The sequence below is a fragment of the Eumetopias jubatus genome, unplaced genomic scaffold, assembly GCF_037043125.1.
Source record: "Eumetopias jubatus isolate StellerSeaLion01/CBP00866 unplaced genomic scaffold, mEumJub1_p1.0 scaffold_8, whole genome shotgun sequence".
Classification (NCBI taxonomy): domain Eukaryota; kingdom Metazoa; phylum Chordata; class Mammalia; order Carnivora; family Otariidae; genus Eumetopias; species Eumetopias jubatus.
The window spans coordinates 3,842,006-3,864,287 of NW_028274814.1; the positions used below are offsets into that span (position 1 = coordinate 3,842,006).

General features: G+C 37.2%; 1 protein-coding gene across 1 annotated transcript in view; it reads left to right on the forward strand.

The window, feature by feature from the left end:
* ITGB1 (integrin subunit beta 1) overlaps nucleotides 1–21,594 on the forward strand; it is a 44,797-nt gene extending 23,203 nt beyond the window's left edge. The window contains exons 5-16 of the mRNA XM_028120911.2: nucleotides 1,547–1,717; nucleotides 2,242–2,480; nucleotides 4,786–4,941; nucleotides 5,668–5,763; nucleotides 6,070–6,159; nucleotides 7,826–7,966; nucleotides 8,132–8,331; nucleotides 10,134–10,372; nucleotides 10,595–10,817; nucleotides 11,446–11,678; nucleotides 13,904–14,070; nucleotides 20,392–21,594. Of these exons, the coding sequence (XP_027976712.1) occupies nucleotides 1,547–1,717; nucleotides 2,242–2,480; nucleotides 4,786–4,941; nucleotides 5,668–5,763; nucleotides 6,070–6,159; nucleotides 7,826–7,966; nucleotides 8,132–8,331; nucleotides 10,134–10,372; nucleotides 10,595–10,817; nucleotides 11,446–11,678; nucleotides 13,904–14,070; nucleotides 20,392–20,457 (2,021 nt within the window). The 3' untranslated portion in view covers nucleotides 20,458–21,594. The remainder of the gene's footprint in view (nucleotides 1–1,546; nucleotides 1,718–2,241; nucleotides 2,481–4,785; nucleotides 4,942–5,667; nucleotides 5,764–6,069; nucleotides 6,160–7,825; nucleotides 7,967–8,131; nucleotides 8,332–10,133; nucleotides 10,373–10,594; nucleotides 10,818–11,445; nucleotides 11,679–13,903; nucleotides 14,071–20,391) is intronic.
* Nucleotides 21,595–22,282: the final 688 nt, after the last annotated feature.

Here is a 22,282-nt window from a genome sequence, read left to right on the forward strand (position 1 = left end):
AGACACGTATACTTGAAATAATAAAGGTTGCCTAACGTCCGAAGGAAATTCTGTGAAAGAGAAAGTATTAGGTTTGATGGGTTTTAAAAATAAAAGTGTCCATCCTGTGGTATAATTATGTAATATAAACACACCATTCTAACCCATGTTTTTCCTTTGTATTTGTTTAATGTCGTTAACATATTAAGCTTTTATAAGAATCTGTGACAGTCCTGCATCGAAAAAAGAAAACAGCCCTTTTCCTACTTTTTCCAGTTTCCATTCCTTTTCTCTCAAAAGAGTGGTGCACACTCATTGTCTCCATGAGTTCCCCTCTTGACCACTTTTCATCTCAAACTGTTCTGACAAAGCTCTGCCTTCACCTTGAACCAGCAAACCTAGTGGACCCGTGTCAGGGCCCCCCTTTTTTTTTCCTTTTAACCTTTCTGTACCAAGTAACACCTCTGAGCTTCTTGAAATGCTCCCCTCTTGGCTTCTACGATATCACTCCTGGTTTTTCTTCTTACCTCTTAACATTGCTTTCCAGTCTCCTTTTGGTGTCTTTTTACTTCCTTCCTCTTTGCAGTTGGCTTAAATGTTGGCTTTACTCTCCTAGCTTTAAAACCATCTGTGTGCTGTAACAAAACCTTTTCTCTTAAGCCCCAAACCCATTTACCCAGCTGCCTACTAGAAATCTGTATAGAGAATATCTACAAGTTAACATGTAATAATTTTTCACCCAAACATTCTCTTTCTCCTCTATTTCCTGAGCGAATTATACCTTAATGCCTCTTGTGTCTCACTACCCTTCGTATTCCTCATGGTTTCGGTTCAGAACTTCCTGTCTTCCTCTGGAATTTTGTAGTAGTTTCTCAACAAGTCTCTTTGTCTCTGTAATTCCTTTTTTTTTTTTTTATTATGTTAATCACCATACATTACATCATTAGTTTTTGATGTAGTGTTCCATGATTCATTGTTTGCGTATAATACCCAGTGCTCCACGCAGAACGTGCCCTCCTTAATACCCATCACCAGGCTAACCCATCCCCCCCACCCCCTCCCCTCTAGAACCCTCAGTCTGTTTCTCAGAGTTTGTAGTCTCTCATGGTCGTCTGTAATTCCTTTTTAAAACTTTTTTGCCAGGTTTTTGAAAGTGAAAATCAGAGGATATTATTTGCTTACATATAAACAGAGAATAGAGTGTCTTAGAACTTCAGTGTCTAAAAATCCGGTGTACGCTGTAACACGCCCGGCCTTACCCACCCCAGTCTGATGTACGCTCTTCCATCTACTTGTGGCCGTTGGTCATAGTTCTGCATCGACCGTCTGTCTTGCCCACTGTGGAGTATTGTCTTTTTCATCCTGCATGCCCAGGGTTTGGCGTGGTGTTTGTTGAGATTGAGTACACACCCATTTAGTTGGCCAGTGGACTTCCCAGGGTTTTGTAAAAATTATGGCAATAATACATTTCGTTTTATAGTGTTTATTCTGTAAATCTAACTTGATTTTTCTCATTTGCTTTTGATTGCTGGCAACTAACTTCATTTTCTAATCTCTGTTTAATTAGGGGAGCCACAGACATTTATATTAAAATTCAAGAGAGCTGAAGACTATCCTATTGATCTCTACTACCTTATGGACCTCTCTTACTCTATGAAAGATGATTTGGAGAATGTTAAAAGTCTCGGAACGGATCTCATGAATGAAATGAGAAGGATTACTTCAGACTTCCGAATTGGTAAGGTTATTGAGAAAATTAATAATTTTCATTTGTATAAGTCCTGGCAGTTCTGTTCTTCACCATATACTTGTGAAATACATAGGCCAGTTTTTAGCCTTTTCTTTCTGAGGGAAAACTAATATTCCTGTCACATATCTAGTAATTTTTGTGCCTCTTTGTTCCTCTGTTACTTTATGCTCTCATGTTACTTAACACAGACTATACCACGGAGATAATGAAATGCATGCTTGTTTTCACAGGAATGTATTCATTCATTTGTTGAATTATTTTATAAGCATGTTGAGTAGTCCAGTTCTGTTTCATTACTAATTAATATGACCACACCTGTCTGTACAGCCTAATCTCACTTCACACCTGGATTTTTCATATTATAATGATCTCCTTTCCAAACTTTATTATTAAAATCTTCTTTCTTATGAAAGATTGACTTATATGTGGTAACATAACTTTATATTCTTTTTAATGCAAGTTTGTCTGTCCATCCATCTATCCATCTCTCTATATGCATTTTTCCTTCACAGGATTTGGCTCATTTGTGGAGAAAACCGTGATGCCTTACATTAGTACAACACCAGCTAAGCTCAGGAACCCTTGCACAAGTGAACAGAACTGCACCAGCCCATTTAGCTACAAAAATGTGCTCAGTCTTACTGATAAAGGGGAAGTATTTAATGAACTTGTTGGTAAACAGCGCATATCTGGAAATTTGGATTCTCCCGAAGGTGGCTTTGATGCAATCATGCAAGTTGCGGTTTGTGGAGTAAGTGCACTCATTTCCTACAAAAGGACATTACCTGTGTGAATTTTAAGTGTGATTTTACTATCAGTTAGTACAGAAAAATACCTACTTACCAAATCCTACTTCATGATCCCAGAGGAGTACAGAATTTGATCCCTTAAATTCCCTCCAGCTATACACGTGCTTTGTAAAAGCATATTTAATCATTATGTCCCTATTTAAACTGGGCAGCTATTTCCTTTATACAGGATCTTAAAAGCCAGAATGCTCACCATTTGAAACTGGGACAATGTCACTGTTCTTTAGCTGGTGTTCTAGGTTTTTAGAAGAGGCGCAAGTGTCCTAACTCTCTGGCTTGTGCCCGAGATGGAGTTGCACTTGGCCAAGGTGTCGCCAGGAGCGTTGAGAGAGCTCAGCTGGAGCAGCGTCTCAGATGCCATTTCCCTTTGATGGGCTGTGCTCTGCCTGTCATCTGTGGAGGATGTCTTCCCCGTGTCTTAGTGACTCAAAAAGCAGGAACTTTTTACATCCTACTTTGTAAGCTATATGAGAATGTATATTTTGAGAAGTCATAGCATATTAATAATTTTAATTGGAAGATTTTTAGTAGTAGCAAGCTCATTTCCATTAGACTAGTAATAGAATTTTATGACCCATTTAGCAGCTTAAGATTGTGAGGTGACCTTTTCATGACCTGGCTGCAGCTGAAACTAGAGAGCACTGTGAGGTAAATAAGGTTTGTCTGAAGTACCTACGTCTGTCTCATTTTCCCCCCTTTTTTTCCTTATAGTACCCCTGTTCCCTAGAAGACCTTCCTTGATTCCAGATGCTTCTTAATGGTTCTCAACCAGTTTTTGCTAAGGTGCTTAACTATATCCGAGATAATGATGTGGTACAGCAATATGGTATAGTGGTTGAGCCAACAGTCTTTAGACTGTTAGGACACTGTTTCACATTGCCCCATTGCCACCAAGTCTGGACACTTTCCTTAGCCACACTAGAGGGCTGTTTCCTTCTCCATAAGAAGGGATAGGAATAGATCTACCCAATAGGGTTGTTACGAAGCTTAAATAAACAGTACTGCATGTAGAGTGCCAGGAAGCTCTCAGCAAATACTAAGTTCTATATTATTGTTACTTTTGATTTCTCCCTGGGGTGGGTGGTTGTCATTTAAGGGTAGTCTCTGCTTTTAAAGGGGAAGAAAGACTAATATCCCAGGTAGTGCCTAGCCTGCCACCCTTCTCTTGCAGCTATTGATTCGTGATCCTGTTAGCAGCTCAGTGTGGAGAGAACATTCTCTGGGCTGCCTCCATCAGTGCCTCAGTTTGTGGGATTAAAGCAAGCCCTAGCACCCGTGGCCACTGCCGTCTTTCCATGTTTATCCTGCTGACCGAGAGTGACTGTCCCACCTGCTTCTCTAGGTGCAGGGTACTAGTGCTTGGATGGCCGGTGTCAGCACACTCAAGTCCTGCCTTCAAGGAGTTTACAGTTTTATGGGGAGATACACGGATATGTTGAGTCAATTTAGACAAATATAATTACAAATTTACCATAGAGAGAAGAGGATTTTATTGCTACTTTATTACTGTTTTTTTAAGATTTTATTTTTTAAGTAATCTCAACACCCAAAGTGGGGCTTACAACCCCTAGATCAAGAGACACGCGTTCCACCAACCGAGCCAGCCGGGTGCCCCTTTATTGCTACTTGTTGAATGAGGAGAAGAATAAAATAACATGAACAAATAAATAGTACCCTTGAGGTAGACTGGGTGGAATTAAGCAGGGCAGGTCTTTGGAGAATGTAATTTCTTCTGTAGTTATAAAAAGAAGGCCCCTAAGGTGGAGGTTTGATAGAGGAGGTATATACCTTAGAAGCTGAGAGCAGGATGGAAGGATCGGTGGCAACAAGACAGCAGCGATAGGGTAAGGTCCGGATGTACGGGCCGAGATGTTTTATTTACCCACCGAACACCTGCTGTGTGCCCAGTGCTGTGCTCCTGGAGGTATGCCGATGAGCAGAACCATGTGTGGTCCCTGCCCTACATGGAGTGAGCTTACCCTCTACTCGGGGAGGGAGACATTGATTTTAAAAGATACTGTGAGAAATGGACAACCAGGCAAGACTCAGTTTTCCTGGAGGGTCGGGGAGCCTTGTGCTGTGGGCTCTGTGTAGGTATCAGTAAGAGTATTAGCACTGCAAAAAGACAAGCTAAAGAGAAGGTCTAGAATGCGGTGAAAAGTGCGGTGGGAGCCTATGTGAGGGTGACGGCTTTATGTACAGTGATGGTGGATAGTATTTATAAATTGAAATCTTTTTCTTTTCAAGTCTTTGATTGGCTGGAGGAATGTCACACGGCTGCTGGTGTTTTCCACGGATGCTGGGTTTCACTTTGCTGGAGACGGCAAACTTGGTGGCATTGTTTTACCAAATGATGGACAGTGTCACCTGGAAAACGATGTGTACACAATGAGCCATTATTACGTAAGTGCTGAATTCCTTACATAGTGAATGGATTCCCATGGAATTGTGGTGTTTAATACTAAGAGTATTGTGGGTACCTGGTTTGTGGGTTTGTTATTTTAAGTACAGGCCCTAACCTAATGTGCAAGGAAGCTAGTATTTCTGTGTCTGAAGATGTGGTTTTGTGCTTGCTTCCTCTGCGTAGATAAGGACCTCAGTCGGTGAAAGGAGCTTCTTGGACACTCACTCCGTGCTTCAGCCCATCTCTGTGTCTCCTCTCCCTTGCACACATAATTTCTTCTAAACAGATACTTTGTATAGTCCTATACTCTTCATCTTACTTATATAAGATTTTGGGAAGTGTAGGCACTCTGCTTTTACTGAAAATAAAGATTGGCAAATTATTCAAGTTCTAGAAGAAATCTAAACTTGGGTGAATTTTGGTGATTTATGATACAACCTGTAGTTATTGGCAGTTCTTTAATTTCATTGTTCTAACATTTAATAAACATAGATCTTGCTTTTTAAACCTTTTTATTATGGAAGTTTATATATATATGGATATAGAAAAATAGAAGATTGGAGACCCACATGTACACACCTCCCACTTCAGCAATTATTTGTGTTATTTCAAGCAGTCTTGTGTAAGCAATCCAGTTATATATGCAAATCATGATTTTCAAAAAGTATTGAAAAACTGGAATACATTGGATGTAATTACATACTAAATTTTATTTAATTTCTTAGGATTATCCTTCTATTGCTCACCTTGTCCAGAAACTAAGTGAAAATAACATTCAGACAATTTTTGCAGTTACAGAAGAATTTCAGCCTGTTTACAAGGTAAATATATACGTATGGGCTAAAAAGAGGAACCAATATCTAGACCCTTCGTGTCTACTCGTTAGAAGCAAAATCATATGTCTGATTGAAATATGGGAAAGAGTTACTAGCCAGACAGACTAGATTTTACAGTAGTGATTTATATTAATTTTTAATCACATATAAAACAAGTTTTTTTCAGGTTTGACTCAAGTTATTTAGGAAATGGCTAGGGTGCTTGTACTTAAGTATTTTATGTACTCAGTCAATGCTAATTGGTTGAATGAATAGTATTTGTATCTCACATGTTTTATCTTTTAACTTCAGGAACTGAAAAATTTGATCCCTAAGTCAGCAGTAGGAACATTATCTGCAAATTCCAGCAACGTAATTCAGTTGATTATTGATGCCTACAATGTAAGTACATTCTAAATAAGATCTCTTTTAGACAATACCCTGTTGAGAGTACTTTGCCCAAAGAAAGTAAATCTCCCTTTGTACACAATTTAGCAACCCAGAGGACAAGGTAAGACTAATATTTTGTGTATCTGGAGGAAAAACCTCTTATATTCTCTTACAAAAGCAGAATTATTTAAGTAACCGAAACAGAGCAAAAATATGATGAAGGCATGTGGGGAAGGTTTTTAAATGTCTGATGTCATTAAATAGGTTTCCTTGTTGGAAAACAAGTGAAACATAACTTACATTTAGACTTACAAGATTACCTCAGTCTCCCCCCCGCCCCAGTATCTTTTATAGATTTATCTCTTTTGATGAATTATTCTGGAAAAGCTTTTTTGCCAATTCTTCTCTTGCCATGTATTCAGAGATGTAGTTTTCTATTCTCGAGATACACAGGCACTCATGTATACATGTGCCATAAAACATGTACATATGTAAATATATATATGACTTAGCTGTTTTAAAAAGATTTATAAGATTTTTTTCCCCCTGCACATGGAAGGAACTTGAATTGTCTAGAGCTCTAATCCAGAGTACGTTTGGTGATGCTCTTTAAGCATTAGTGAATAATCATTTTAAGTAGTCAGAAGACATTTGTAATATGGTAACCATTGTGGTAACCTTTTCACAGGTGGAATTTTAGATACTTTTTACCTCATGCCAGGGTTTCCCAAAATGTTTTGGAAAGACCCTACTCAGAGAGACCCTCCTCAGAGAGGTTTTGTATTACAGAGATTTTCAAGACTCCCAGGTGTTCCGTGTCTCCCTATAGTTCTCCACCCTAACAGGACACTGTAATATTTTCCTAAATTGCATGCATGTAGGTGTGTGAACAAGAGACAGCTTGCCACTGAGCCTGTTTCACATTGCCCCATTGCTACCAAGTTGTTTCAAGCGATCTGATATTCTAAAAAAAATGCACTGGCTTTGATTCCTTTGTACTTGCGGTTTTGGGTTTGTTTGTTGTTGGGTTTTTTTTTGTTTGTTTTTTGTTTTTTTGTGTGTGGGGGGCTTTTTTTTTTTTTTTTTTTTTTTGGCCTGGTCTACGATGGCTCCTAAGCAGATTTGTTCCCGGACTATATAGTCAGTTGTTTACCTGAGTCCTTAGTTGGCTGGGCCAGAGGAGAGCCATATTGCTAGTGAGGACAGAAAATGTTTGTTCTGAGTTCTTAGGACTCCTCATATTTAATATCAGGCCTTTTCTACAAGCACAAATACTCTTTTTTTTTTTTAAAGATTTTATTTATTTGAGTGAGAGAGAGAGAGAGCACAAGCATGGGTGAGGGGAGAGGGAGAGGGACAAGCACACTCCCTGAGGAGCAGGGAGTCTGATGTGGGGCTCAGTCCCAGGACCCTGGGATCATGACTTGAGCCGAAGGCAGCCCCTTTAACCGACTGAGCCACCCAGGCGCCCCATCTTTTTAATCATGTGCAGTATTTTGAAGAATTTTAATTTGAGTCTTTCTCTCTGGGGTCTGTGTTTTCTGGTCACTCAGAATTTGGTATTTAAATAGTAACTGTTTGCTTAATAGTTCATTTTACCCATTGGTTTTATGCATTTGGTGTACTTTATAATAGCATTTTGTTTGCCTTTCCTGTGTGTGATTAGTCTTTCTTTTAGTCCCTTTCCTCAGAAGTCATTTTGGAAAACAGCAAATTGCCAGAAGGAGTAACAATAAATTACAAATCTTACTGTAAGAATGGGGTGAACGGAACAGGGGAGAATGGAAGAAAATGTTCCAACATTTCCATTGGAGATGAGGTATGTTATATAAGCATTTTATGAAGAAAATAAAAAAATTGCTTATAAGCAAATTTAGTTTATAATTTGAGAAACAGTAAAAGAAATGAGGAGCGTTTGGAAATACTTTTTAGCAGATTTAAATTGCTTAGCTAGTTGTTAATTTAATTGTTTTTTTCCTTCAAGGTTCAATTTGAAATTAGCATAACTTCAAATAAATGTCCAAATAAGAATTCTGAAACCATTAAAATTAAGCCTCTGGGCTTTACTGAAGAAGTAGAAGTTATTCTTCAGTTCATCTGTGAATGTGAATGCCAAAGTGAAGGCATCCCTAGCAGTCCAAAGTGTCATGAAGGAAATGGGACATTCGAGTGTGGAGCTTGCAGGTGAGCTGAGGTTGTTGGAGCATGACAGAGAGGTATATTAGGTTTAGAAAGTTCTGGTCAGGCTCTTTTGAGAAATCCAGAAAAAAATCTATTTAGAGTAAGTAAATTCTTTGTTCCAACCGCTGTTGCTCACCACGAGATCAATTTGATGATCTTGTGTGGTATTTACAGAAAGTTCTTCCCTGCCTTTTTTTTTTTTTTTTTTTGATGTTCTTTGAAATAAAAGGTTTTATAGTCATCTAAGACATATATTAAACAAATTGTTAAGGTAGCCTTTGGGTTTTTCCCTCAAATAACAGCAACCTGAATTTTCTAGAGCTAAGAAAGCTTATATAAAATACATTTACAGAAAAGCGTTTTAGGAAGGTATATCAAACTTATAATGGTTTTATCTTGGAAATGGAACTAGGAAGCAATAAAGGGTGTTCACCTCGTGCATGTACTTCTGCATTGTTGGAATAATTTCTTAAAAAAATATATTTTGTGAAAGTAAAAAGAAAACGGTATTTTCTGAACATAGAATCTACTTAAAACTGTAATCGAATGATTTAAAATTTTTTTACATTGTGGTGGTTACCTTTTAATTAAAAATTAAAATTGAATATACTCTGAATATAGCTTTCTCCTTGAAAGACAGGAGGAAGGGGAGAATATTTTGATCTAAATGTCAGCCCCAAAGGAGTAGGCTTTGAAGGGTTTTTAATCATGAGAAAAATAAATGGCTGGATTTCACCATCAGTTACTAGTTGTCTATTCTAAATAACAATTTAAATGTTATATTTTACTTATTTATGTTGTATGTATCCTGATTGAGTCATGTAGATCTGTTTTTAGTAAAATTCATTAACTGAAAAGATCTTAAAAGTATTTTGTCTTCCTGGGACGCCTGGATGGCTCCGTTGGTTAAGCGACTGGCTCTTGATTTCAGCTCTGGTCATGATCTCAGGGTTGTGGGATTGAGCCCCACGGGCGTTGGATCCATACTCAGTGGGGAGTCTGCTTAAGGATTCTTTCTCTTTCTCCCTCTCTCTCTGCCCCTCCCACAGCTTGCTGGTGTGGGCGCATGCTCTCTCTCTCTCTCTCTCAAATAATTAAATACATCTTTTAAAAAAAATTTTTGCCTTTCTTCCCTTTACATATTCACCAGATACAGAATTAGAGTATTTCCAGTGTCTATAAGCCTTGGGTGTTCTAAAACTACAGTGTGTCTGAGAAGTCTGGACCCATAGGATATACCTATTTTTAAATAGTATGTTATATTTTTAAATGATATGCTGAATATGTTTTTCTTAACTTTTCTGCACTTTTTGGGGTGTGTTTAGTGTACTTTTTTTTAGATTAACAGTTGGACCATTGCTTTAAATTTAGAGATGCTTCATCTGTAATACCAAATATAATAGCATATCATTTGAGAACAGAACTAATATACTCTTTTAAAGTAAGTTGATCCAGTATTTCCAAATGTTTTCACTGCTAGATATTTTTATCTTGATCAAAATGGTTATTTTCCTGAAGACAGATTTTTTTTCCCTAGGCTCTTGCCTATATTCCATATAAACTTGGCCGGTGCACACACGCATGTGTATTTCCATATGAACACTTTTCAACACTTATGTACACTTTTGTACACTTATGTCCACTTTTGTCTGTGATGTGTGGTGCGAACACTCCCATGTAATATAGCTGTATTTTGAAGATACTGTTCTTAGTCCTATTTCCTCTCCCAGTCTTTCTCACAATATGACTTGTTATTTTAAATTATTTTTATTTTATGTGATTGAAATTTTGGATTCTTTCTTCAGGTGCAACGAGGGACGTGTTGGTAGACATTGCGAATGTAGCACAGATGAAGTAAACAGTGAGGATATGGATGCTTACTGCAGGAAAGAAAACAGTTCGGAGATCTGTAGTAACAATGGAGAGTGTGTCTGTGGACAGTGTGTTTGTAGGAAGAGGGATAATACAAATGAAATTTATTCTGGCAAATTCTGCGAGTGTGATAATTTCAACTGCGATAGATCCAATGGCTTAATCTGTGGAGGTGAGAAAGGGGTCTGAAAATGGTTCTCAAATGTGATTCTGTCGCATACAGTAAAAACCGTTAGGAGTTTGCTTGGTGAATAGATGGAAAAAGGGCAGCACTGAGGGGTCAGTCCATCCTTAGCTACGTGTTCTCCCACACTGCTGCTTATTTTGCCTTCTGAGTCAGTGCCGGGTCGGATGTCTTTACCATTGTTACGAGAAATGGTATTTTTCATCCCAGGAAATGGCGTGTGCAAGTGTCGTGTGTGCGAGTGCAACCCCAACTACACTGGCAGTGCCTGTGACTGTTCTCTGGACACGACTTCGTGCCTGGCCACGAACGGACAGATCTGTAACGGCCGGGGCGTGTGCGAGTGCGGCGCCTGTAAGTGCACTGACCCCAAGTTCCAAGGGCCGACCTGTGAGATGTGTCAGACCTGCCTCGGTGTCTGTGCAGAACACAAGTAGGTATTTCCGAGGGGCTGGAAACAGTTGGCAGGGCTGTCTGTTGGCCTGACGGTGTGGTATTAGTGCTCGAACCAGAACAGCACCGATATTCGGTCACCCTGGATATAGAGTATCTGACACACGGTGGCCCACTCTGAGTCTTAAAAATCCTTTCTCAGTCGCTGGCGTTTGTCACACGATACTTAAGTGTGTCATAGGAGAGCAGCTGGGGCCGTCGTTTTGGTCTGAACTGGCTATGTGATTAAATCCACGTGGTAACCTTTGTGAATTAGTATTACCAGTTGTTTAATTACCATCTCTTGACTAAACTAAGCAAATTGAAGGTTTTTGCCTTTTGAAGAACTGTTGTATCAACAACACATTGTTTAAATCATTTTGGTTTTGTGTTACGTATTTATAATGTCTGGATAAGGCTAGTTTTATTTTACTACTTTTTTATTTCTCTTCTTGGATTTTAGTTTGAACTGTACTATATAATTTCACTGGGGAAACTAGCATCTTTATATTTAGTTTTTCCGTCTAGAAGTGTCCTATGCCTCTCCATTTATTCACACGAAATAGTTTTTAAGCAAATATTTATTTTAAATTTTAAATAAATTTTTAATATAATTTGTATTTTCACAGAGAGTGTGTTCAGTGCAGAGCCTTCAATAAAGGAGAAAAGAAAGACACATGCGCACAGGAATGTTCACATTTCAACATCACCAAGGTTGAAAATCGGGACAAATTACCACAACCAGGCCAGGTTGATCCCCTGTCCCATTGTAAGGAGAAGGATGTTGACGATTGCTGGTTCTATTTCACATATTCAGTGAATGGGAACAATGAGGCCATTGTTCATGTTGTAGAGACTCCAGGTAAAAATCGGATCATTTCAAAATTCTTTTCATTTTCTTTTGTCTTCTTTCTCCTACTACCTTAGGCCTCTTGGCATTTTCCCTAACACGCAGTAATGACCTCCAGCTGGATTACTTTAGGTTCAAGTTAGGGCATTTTTAATCTCAAAGCTTTAAAATAGGATTGTTAACTATATAAGAGATAAGGAAAAGAGAAAGCAAGTCTTAAGGGTTATGAGTGGAGAGTTTGAAGAGTAAATGCGTGAATCCACATAAAACCCTCAGCGTACGGCCTGACACTTAACCAGAACGCGCTAGGACTTAGATCATTATTGATGATGCTTAAGTTTGAGCTTGATTTAGGTTTGGGTACTACCGGGAAAGATAATTTGCTAAAGGATATTATAAAATGTGAGTTTGTTCAGCTCAGAAGATGAAACATTTTTTATTTTGATTTTTATAGGCACATTTTTGTATATCCTTTGAAATTGTCTACATTTGTGTACAGGTTTTTGTGGGAATGTAAGTTTTCATTTCTTTTGGATGTATAGTAGGGATGGATTTGGGGGCATATGGTGAGCATATGTTTAACATTGTAAAAATAGCCAAACTGTATTGTTTTGCATTTCTAGATATGTGTTTGGCAAATATTGTTTACCAGTAATGCTTCCTTATCTTTTCTCCTTTTTACTAGTGTTTTTTAAAAGACCAGAAGCTTTAATTTTGATGAACTACAATTTGCCAAGTTTTTCTTTATGGATCTTGCTTTTACTATTATATCTAGCACTCCTTGCCTAAGTCAGGCTCATAAGGATTTTTCTCCTGTGTTTTCTTCTAGAAGGTTTATAGTTTCTGGTTTTCCATTTAGGTCTATAACCCATTTTGAGTTAATCTTAGTATATGGAGTGAGATTCAGTTTTTTGCATGTGGATGTCTAATATTTCTTGTACCATTTGTTGGAAAGACTGACCCTTCTCTACCTTTGTTGAAAAATCAGATGATCTTATGTATGTTGGCCTATTTCTAATTCTTTATTCTGCTCCATTAATCTGTGCATCCGACCTTTAGCCAATATACCACACTATCTCAATTACTGTTACTTTATAGCTAGTCTTGTAATCTGGTAATGTGAGATATCCAACTTTGTTCTTTTCCAAAGTGTTTTTGAAACACTTTCCTAGTTCTCTGCCTTCCTTGTACATTGTAGAATTAACTTGCTGATATCTACAAAACTGCCAGGATTTTGGTTGGGATAGCATTGAGTTTATGTAGATCAAATTGGGGGAGAACTGACGTCTTAACATTACTTATTCAGGTCTTCTTTGATTTAGTTTGATTTTATCAGTGCTTAGTAATTTTTCACATGCAAATCTTGCACATATTTTGTTGGATGTATACATAAGTATTTCATGATTTTCGATGCTGTTGTAGAAGATGTTATTTTCTAAATTTCAATTTCCAATATGTAGAAATAACTTCTATACAATATATAGAAATACATATGATTTTTGTTTATTGATCATGTATCCTGTGGCCAGTCAGTTGTTAGTTCTAGTATCTTTCTTTTCATAATTTTTTTTATTACGTTATGTTAGTCACCATACAGTACATCATTAGTTTTTGATGTAGTGTTCCATGATTCACTGTTTGTGTATAACACCCAGTGCTCCACGCAGAATGTGCCCTCTTTAATACCCATCACCAGGCTAACCCATCTCCCACCCCCCCTCCCCTCTAGAACCCTCAGTTTGTTTCTCGGAGTCCATAGTCTCTCTCATGGATCATCTCCCCTCTGATTTCCCCCCCTTCATTTTTCCCTTCCTTCTCCTAATGTCCTCCCTGCTATTCCTTATGTGCCACAAATAAGTGAAACCGTATGATAATTGTCTTTCTCTGCTTGACTTATTTCACTTAGCATCATCTCCTCCAGTCCCATCCATGTGGATGTAAAACTTGGGTATTCATCCTTTCGGATGGCTGAGTAATATTCTATTGTATATATGGACCACATCTAAAGAAGATAAAGAATCCATTCGTCTGTTGAAGGGCATCTCAGTTTATAGCAGCAATGTCAACAATAGTTCTAGTATCTTTTTTATAGTTTCTTTGGAATTCTTTTCATTGACTTATCTTGGGTTTTTACTCCTGTATGTTTTTGATAAGAGACTAACCAGGTCTTTGTAGTTGTGGCCCTACTTCGCAAATATCATCCCTTGTGTGCTCATTCTTTCCTTTTTACTTTACAGAGTGCCCCACCGGTCCAGACATCATTCCAATTGTAGCTGGCGTGGTTGCTGGAATTGTTCTTATTGGCCTTGCATTGCTGCTGATTTGGAAGCTTTTAATGATAATTCATGACAGAAGGGAATTTGCCAAATTCGAAAAGGAAAAAATGAATGCCAAATGGGATACGGTAAGTTGCAGAACATCTAAAACGTAAGGAGGTTTACAAAGTAAATGTAACACTTCTAAGACTTTGTTAACTCTAAAACTGATTATTAAAGTCCTCTTTAAGTATTTTATTTCCCCAGAAGTTCATCACTCAGAGAACTTGCATTTAGTGAAAAACAGAAAACATCTTAAATATATCCCATTAAAACAAAACATAAGAAAGTATCTTCTGGATACTGTGGTCAGTGTTTTTATTTCCTAATTGTGATCTTAAATCTGCTCTTCTGCCTTTTCATCTCATGTAAAATAGAATTCTAAATAATGTTATCTGTGTAGCAAGATATTCAGTGGAAGGTTTCTCTCTGTCTCTCCTTTTTTTCCAAAGAAGAACCTTAATTGAAAACAGCCAGACTCAAAAGGCTACATATTATACGATTCCACTTATATGACATTCTGGAAAAGGCAGAACTATAGGGGCAGAACGAAATCAGTGGTTTCCAGAGGCTGGAGTGGGGGGGAGAGGGCATGAGGGATCCTCTTGGGATGATCTTGATTGTGGGTATGTATATACAACTCTGTACTTAAAAGGGATATATTTAACTTTCTGCAAATTATAACTCAATAAACTTTGTAAAATTTTTTAAAACCTGAAAGTGAGTGAAATGTACTAGCATGGAATGTGCTTTGAAATATGAAGTCCGAGGGTGGGGTGGCCAAATGTTGGCCTTCATGTATTTATCTTTTGACACAAGAAGGCAGTCTTAGGTAATTTTAAATTATAAATGAATTTTAGTCATTTGCATTTTACTGCAGTTTGGGTTTTTTTTTTTTTAATAATATTCAGAAGTGTAAAAGTAAAATTTATAAAATAGTGAAAATTCTCTTGTGGTTAAAACACTATACATGTCAATTTTTTTTCTGATGAAATCATTAGAAACTGTTTCTTTTACTTTAGCAAGAAAATCCGATTTACAAGAGTCCTATTAATAATTTCAAGAATCCAAACTATGGACGTAAAGCTGGTCTCTAAGTTGCCGTTCGTATTTTCTTTCATTTTCTGTCTCTGCATGTGAACTTTTATTCCTTTTTACTGCACTGAGTGTGCTTTATCACTACTGCTGTTTTTTTTTTTTTTTTAAAGTCTGGCTTTATTTATATGGCTATATTGTGGCTTTTTTTGGTGTGTGTGTTAATTTAGAGTTAGTGTTTCAAAGGGCTTTACAACAAGCTTCATGGTCCAGGGGCCGCAGCTGGGTTGAGGTAAGAAGAGGACGGGGACGTGCTTTGTGGTCAGACAGACCTCGGGTAAGATCCCAGGCCTTCAGCGGCACCGAGCCGCTTCGCTGTTCAGAGCTTAGTTGTCACGTCTTTAACAGGGAGCCATTAATAACCTCTGTGGTGTGGGTGTGGGTGTCTGGCTAAGGAACTGCATTTTGTGGTATCAGCCTGTCACTTATAATCCTCACTACACTTCTGTGCTTTGGATGGCATTATCCTTACATATAAATCACCATATGTAGATTTCAGGGTGAAATAGTGAAAAGTAAAAGTGAAATCTAAATTGCAAAACAGAAAAATAAATGTAACCTGCTGAAACATTTGTATGATATGCAGCTACGGTAACATTGTTATTGGTGGTAGAACTATTTGGAGATTCTTTAGTTCTTAAGCTGAATGAAATTCCATTAAAAATCAGAAGACCTTTTATTTACATATTTTTTTTCTGGTTATTGAATGATTCTAATATTCAAACCTAACATTGAACTTTTTTATATATTTTATTTTATTTTTTTTTTTTTAAAGATTTTATTTATTCATTCGAGACACAGAGATAGAAAGAGCATTAGCAGGGCAAGAGGCAGAGGGAGAGGAAGAAGCAGGCTCCCTGCTGAGCCAGGAGCTGGACGTGGGGCTCCATCCCAGGACCCCGGGATCACAACCTGAGCTGAAGGCAGATGCTTAACCATCTGAGCCACCCAGGCGCCCCTGAACTTTTTTTTTAAAAAAGACAACATAGACTTTAAAGAGAAAGTCCTATTTACAGTTCTAAATAAAAATTTAGTTGAAAATTTCAAGGTTGCAATAAGGCTTGCTTTTCCTATTCACTGATTACATAGGATAATCTGTTTTGGTGAATGTACGTTTTACCTGAATGAAAATTTATTATTTTTTCTTTTATTAGTAGTGGTCAGGATTTCCTTATATCTGAATTTTCGTGAAATGCTTCTAGTATATTTTAATATAATCATGTAAGTCCCTAAAACTGATTTAAAACGTTAACAATAAGAGCAGATTCTCCTGGCTGGTGATCTAGAATTCCTCTTTCCTTTCCCAAGGACTTTTTTTTTTATTTCACATATTAGAAAACGGAGGCACAGAAGGGTTAGGTAACTTGACCAGGTTCACACATGACTAGTTAGTGGAAGAGCTCGGATTCAGACCCAGGCAGTTTGGACCCCAGGGTCTGTATTCTTACCCTCTACAGTGTCTAGGCAGCAGTCACTCATCTTCAGGAGACTCTGTTACCTGGTTCAGAAGAGGTAGATCATTCTTTATAGAGAATTACAGCTTTTTGACATTTGTAGTAACTTAAGAGTAACATTACTGCATTGGACAAACATTGTAACAGACATACCACTTTATGACATAGAAACCAACACTGTTTTTTTGCTTATTTACTGAGAGTGTACGTAAAATACAGGAATGCTTAGTATTTTTAAGATGTAGGAAGGCCCAATAACAGAAACCATTACTTGTCAGATTTTTCTCTTATTTCTCAGCAGATTTTAAGACCTTTGCAATGGCAAAATTAAATTTGATGGCAGAAGATTGCAGTCACATTCATATATGGGCAGGCACTAATATTTTTGTATTAGTCTAGACTCGGTGTGTTCTTCTCTTTCCTAATCCTTTCCACAGAGTATTTTTAGAAGGCAACTGATTTGCTCAATTTTTTCTTTCTTCTTCCTTTTTTCTTTTTTTTGGTAGGTCAAAAACAGTCAAATATTGAGAAGTCCATATGTTTACTTCTCAAATGAGATAAATTTCTGTGTATCCTATTAAAAGGTGTAATTTCCACCTTTACTACACATTAAATTGTAGTTTGAAGGAAATTATCGATAATAGTGAAACTTAATGTTATATCATTAATTTTTGGCTAAAATTTTACTTCTTCAGCCAAAATAAGCCTTTTGGATAACTCAAGAAGTAAAAGTTTGGTTAAAATTTTATTATTAATTAGTGAAATCCAGGCAAATTAATGGCGACAGGTTTTTCTGAGATGTTTTCTCATGAAAAATTAAAGTAGAAATAAACACTAGAAATTAATGAGCATTAAGACATGAAAATAAATTATGGCTTTTGAAACACTTTTCTGATATGGGACCAGGGTTTGCCAGTCAATGAATTATGTCATTAACATATTTCAGACAGTGAGCAGGCATTATAATTACTGCATAAGACTATGATGTAGGTACATTTAAAAAATCAAATTATCAACTGTATAATTTTAAAGTGGATTAAAAAATTGTCTATCCTCCCTGCTGTTACGCAGATTTAAATGTGGATTCCTAATCTCTCACAGTTGTGTATTGTATATCTAATATGTTATATTACAGAGATGATTCTGTAGCCACCACTGTCAGTCATTCCAGTGTGAGCACTTCCTGAGTACAGGAATATAACCCTGTTCTCTTGATTTAAATATGCTTTTGATTTTTTTTTTCCTCAAGTTAGGGGTGGGGTTGCACTCTGAACAATGGAAACTAATCTGGTTTATTTTAGTTTACCTCCATTTAAAATGATGCTTAACACACATAGTTTAATTTTACCTCTAACTTTGCATGTTAAACTTTTGTTTGGATGTAAGAATAAATATATAAATGTTTGTGTATATAAAAAGGCAGACTTTTCTCCAGAGGTAAGTTTCTGCCTTATGTACTTTGGACTCATCGATAATTTGGGTATTGTTTTGTTTTGTTTTGTGGGTTTTTGTTTTTTGGGGGTTTTTTGTTTGTTTGTTTTGGTTTTGTGCATGCGTTTACCTCCCTTATAATTCTCAGGTATGAAAGATTGATCTAATGTATTGTTTTAAAGAAAAATGGTGATTTGTTTTCTCAGTATATTTGGAAGAATCTAGTTCTAGCTTCATACGCTGAATAGGAAGATGGAAATAAAGAGTATAACTTACTTGTGCTGTATAACTTGCTAAGAATGTAGTTGCCAGGATCCAGTTTCCTGTCTCCATTATGAAATGTCTGCTGTAATGTCTGTATAGTAATGTATTCGCTTCAGTTGGATAAGAGATAAATTGATATCCTGTGTGTTTTTTTATCATCCAGATTACATAATGTTTGTCTCTGAGGGATCCTGAGTTCCGTGTTTCTGAAATGACTGGTCGAGTTGTAGATTGTGGGTGAGGTTGGGGCCAGGCTAAGGCATATTGTCCTGTCTTTTTTTTTTTTTTTTTTTTTAAAGATTTTATTTATTCATTTGCGAGAGAGACCAAGAGAGAACAAGCAGGGGGAGAGGCAGAGGGAGAGGGAGAAGCAGACTCCCTGCGGAGCAAGGAGCCCGATGCGGGACTCGATCCCAGGACCCTGGGATCATGACCTGAGCCGAAGGCAGACGCTTTACCATCTGAGCCACCCAGGCGCCGGGCATACTTGTCCTGTCTTAATAGGAATTCAGACCGGCTGCTGAGCTGAAGTTGTAGTGGTTTATTTGGTGTGTTTCAGGAACACCCAGCTTTACACGCTGTACTTTCCCTCAGTGACTTCCCGTCTACGGGGTAGAATTCATTCTTTCTAGCATGGCATATGGGACCTTCAGGATTTGCCACTGCCTTCTTCCTCGTTTCCTCTCCCTTGCTCACACCTCACAACATACACTCACACTCACACATACACTCTTAAAAACTTCTAAACTGTATATATTTCTACACAAATATAGAAATTCTTTTCCCTAGACCTTGATGTTGCATATGAACTTTGACTTTGCATGTGTTTCTATTTATCTTTTAATATTTTATCTATAGTCAGTTTCTTTGTGAAAATACCCCTAATCTTCTCAAAGTCCCTTTTTCTTTTACTGCTCCCGTATTGTGTACATAGTTCTATTTTGTACTGTATCAGAGTACCTTAAGTTATTTGCATGTTTGTCGTCCACCAGACTGTACTCTCCTAGAGGGCAAAAATTGTGGCGATAAAAGCCATATCTAAACATAATCTGCAGTGAAGTGTAAATAAAATTTAAAAACAGAAATGACTGTTTAGATGCTTTCTATAAATATTTTAAAAAATCACCACAAATGGTTCAATGGTACCATATAAAACCAAACAGCATTTCAAAGTCTTAATTTTTGCCTAAAAACTTAATATCTTAAGTTTTTACTTAACATTTGATTTGTGCTCACTGTAATTGCCTCTGATAGAGGATTATTTGGCTGTACTTCTCAGTTGGCTTTTAAGCCTACTTTCAGTTTATAAGGATAGGAGAAAGAAAATGCTATAGTAGATATTTAAATGTATCACTTAGCATTAAAGATTTTTTTTTTTAAGAAAACGGTAGTGTGGGAGTGTATGTTGTTTGCCTGCTTAAAACATCAGTGCCTGTACATTTTTGGATCTTGAAAGAGCTCTTGTGTTTATTTGTGGCTTGGAGTCATTTGCTGGGCTTGATTTCAGTACTCTTTACTAAATAAAATAAAAGTAAAACATTTACCAGTATGATATCAAAGAATAATGATTATTTCATAAGAATGGTATTATTTTTGTTAACATTCTAAGCAAATTTGGCAATGTGACAACTCATGGAGGCACAGTGCCCTCAGCAATCCTGTGACAACCTTATCCCAGGACTCTGTATCAACAACTTCTGTGGTGGAGGAGCCTCAGGAGAATGCTTCCCTCACAGAGATGGTAGTAAAGGATTCCCATTAATTATCAAGAACCTTCTTAACCACAAAAAGGGCTAAGAATCAGGCAGTTAATGGCAGGAGGGTTAATTCTTCTTTAGGATAGGCATTCCAAACAGGTTGAAAGGAGAGAAGCCATAACTGCACATTCTCTGCTGTGGAGGACATTCTTAATCCTGCCATGTAGGGAGGACTCAGGAATGAAATCATGCCAGATTACAGGGCTGCCTTTCGACTTGAAGAGCGAAGCTTTCATGTTTCATTTCTGTATAAGCTTTTATGAATGCCTTTTTAAAAAATTGAATCTGTGTCCAGACAGATAGGAATGGAAACAACTTCTGAAAATGACCATTCGTTTTCAGTATTGTCTTATAAAGTAATACTATGTGATTTTAGTAGAGTGATAATTTTTCTCACTTTCTTTTTTAGGGTGAAAATCCGATTTATAAGAGTGCCGTGACAACAGTTGTCAATCCGAAGTACGAGGGAAAATGAGCGCTGCTGTGCAGATTGACCACACTGAATGCAGAGTAGTAATTTTCATAGTCACAGTAAGGTAGCTTTAGGGCAATATCACCATGTTCTCTCGTGTGCAGTTTTTGAAAATGTACAATATGTATAATTTAAAAATTTTTTTATTGTTTTGAAAATAATGTTATAATCAATGCCAGGGACTGACAAAAAACTTGAGACAGGATGGTTATCCTCGTCAGCTAAGGTCACCTTGTGCCTTTTTGACCTTTTCCTCCTGGACTATTGAAATCAGGCTCTTACTGGGGATTGAGTGATATTTCTAGAATCATTGAAAGGGCAGTAGTTAAAGTAACGAGTATGCTGAGAGTTTCTCTTAAGTATTAAAACTGATCTTTAGCTTTACAGATATGTCAGGTTTTAGTTTTACAGAATCCAAGTAAATGTCCTATGTAGCTAGTTTAGGATTGTTTTAAATTTATTTTGCTCTTTGCCTATTAGACAAGACTGATGACATATCTGAAAGATTGAGTATATTGGGAATTACTGGTGTAAGATAGTTTTTGAATTATTTGATCTACGGGAGGCCATGGGAAAAAGAGAGTTAGGAAGGGAAAACATAGCTTTAAAACCTGTGTGCCATTTTAAGAGTTACTTAATCTTGGTAACTCTGCCTTCTCTTTAGAAATTCAAGCCTTGGATAAAAGGATCGGGAAATTTTCTGCAAAAAAGTCCTTAAATTTAGCATCATTTACATAATGGCCTTAATTTACATAATATTTGCTGAGTTGAGGACCTTTGAGTGAATTTATTTTATTCATTGTATTTTGTTTAAAGCCTGGTGCTTTTTATCACCTCTTCTAATCATTTAATGTGTTTGTTTGCAATTGGGGGTAAGACGTTTTTTTACCAGTACTTTTCTTTGACATTTCAGCTGTAAATTTGCCTTTTTAGCGAACATGTGGAGTCCTCAGCCCTCACGCACGTTCCCCGTCCATCCTGCGCTGTGACAGACCACTGTATATTCTCTTCTCCCCGTTTGCCCGTTTTGTTTCATCCTAGTCACATTCTTGTGTTAAGTGCCTTTTAATTTTAACAGTTCACTTTTTACATGCTGTTTACTGAAGTTATTTATTAAATAAATATGCCTAAAATATGTAAGTTGGTTGTTTTTGCTGTTTTGTCAATTTCTGTGCATGACATTTATTTATAGCCTAGGCTGACAAAAAATATTTCTGGTTAATAGGTATTTCACTTTTCTTAAAAAAGAAAAGAAGATGTCCCATGGACACAAGGACAGTGGTAGGATCAGAGAGATTTTTCAGACTGTCTTTGGGCTCTTTAAATAATACTGGATAAATCCTCAGTCCTCCTCCAGGCCCCTCCCTCCCTGCACCACGCGGCAGGAGATAGCTTTCATCCCTCCATCAGGCAGCATTAACTCTGTGAAGATCTTTGAACTGGTAACTAGAAGCTGGAAATTGTCATTTAAGATCCAGACAGGATAGTTAACTTTTTAAAAAATATTTATTTATTTATTTATTTATTTATTTATTTATTTATTTATTTGAGGGAGAGAGAGAGCAGAGCGGGAGGGGCGGAGGGGGAGAGAATCTCAAGCAGACTCCTCGGTAAGCATGGGGCTCAATCCCACGACTCTGAGATCCCAACCTGAGCTGAAACCGAGAGTGGGACCCTCAACCGACTGCACCATAGGCACCCATGTTACTTTTCTAAGAAAATTTTATTTTCATTTGGCTTTGGTTTATTTGTTAGAAAGTATGTACACCTATAAAATATACTTGTGTAAAGCATATTAGAAGATGTATAATCCTTCCTAGAGCATACA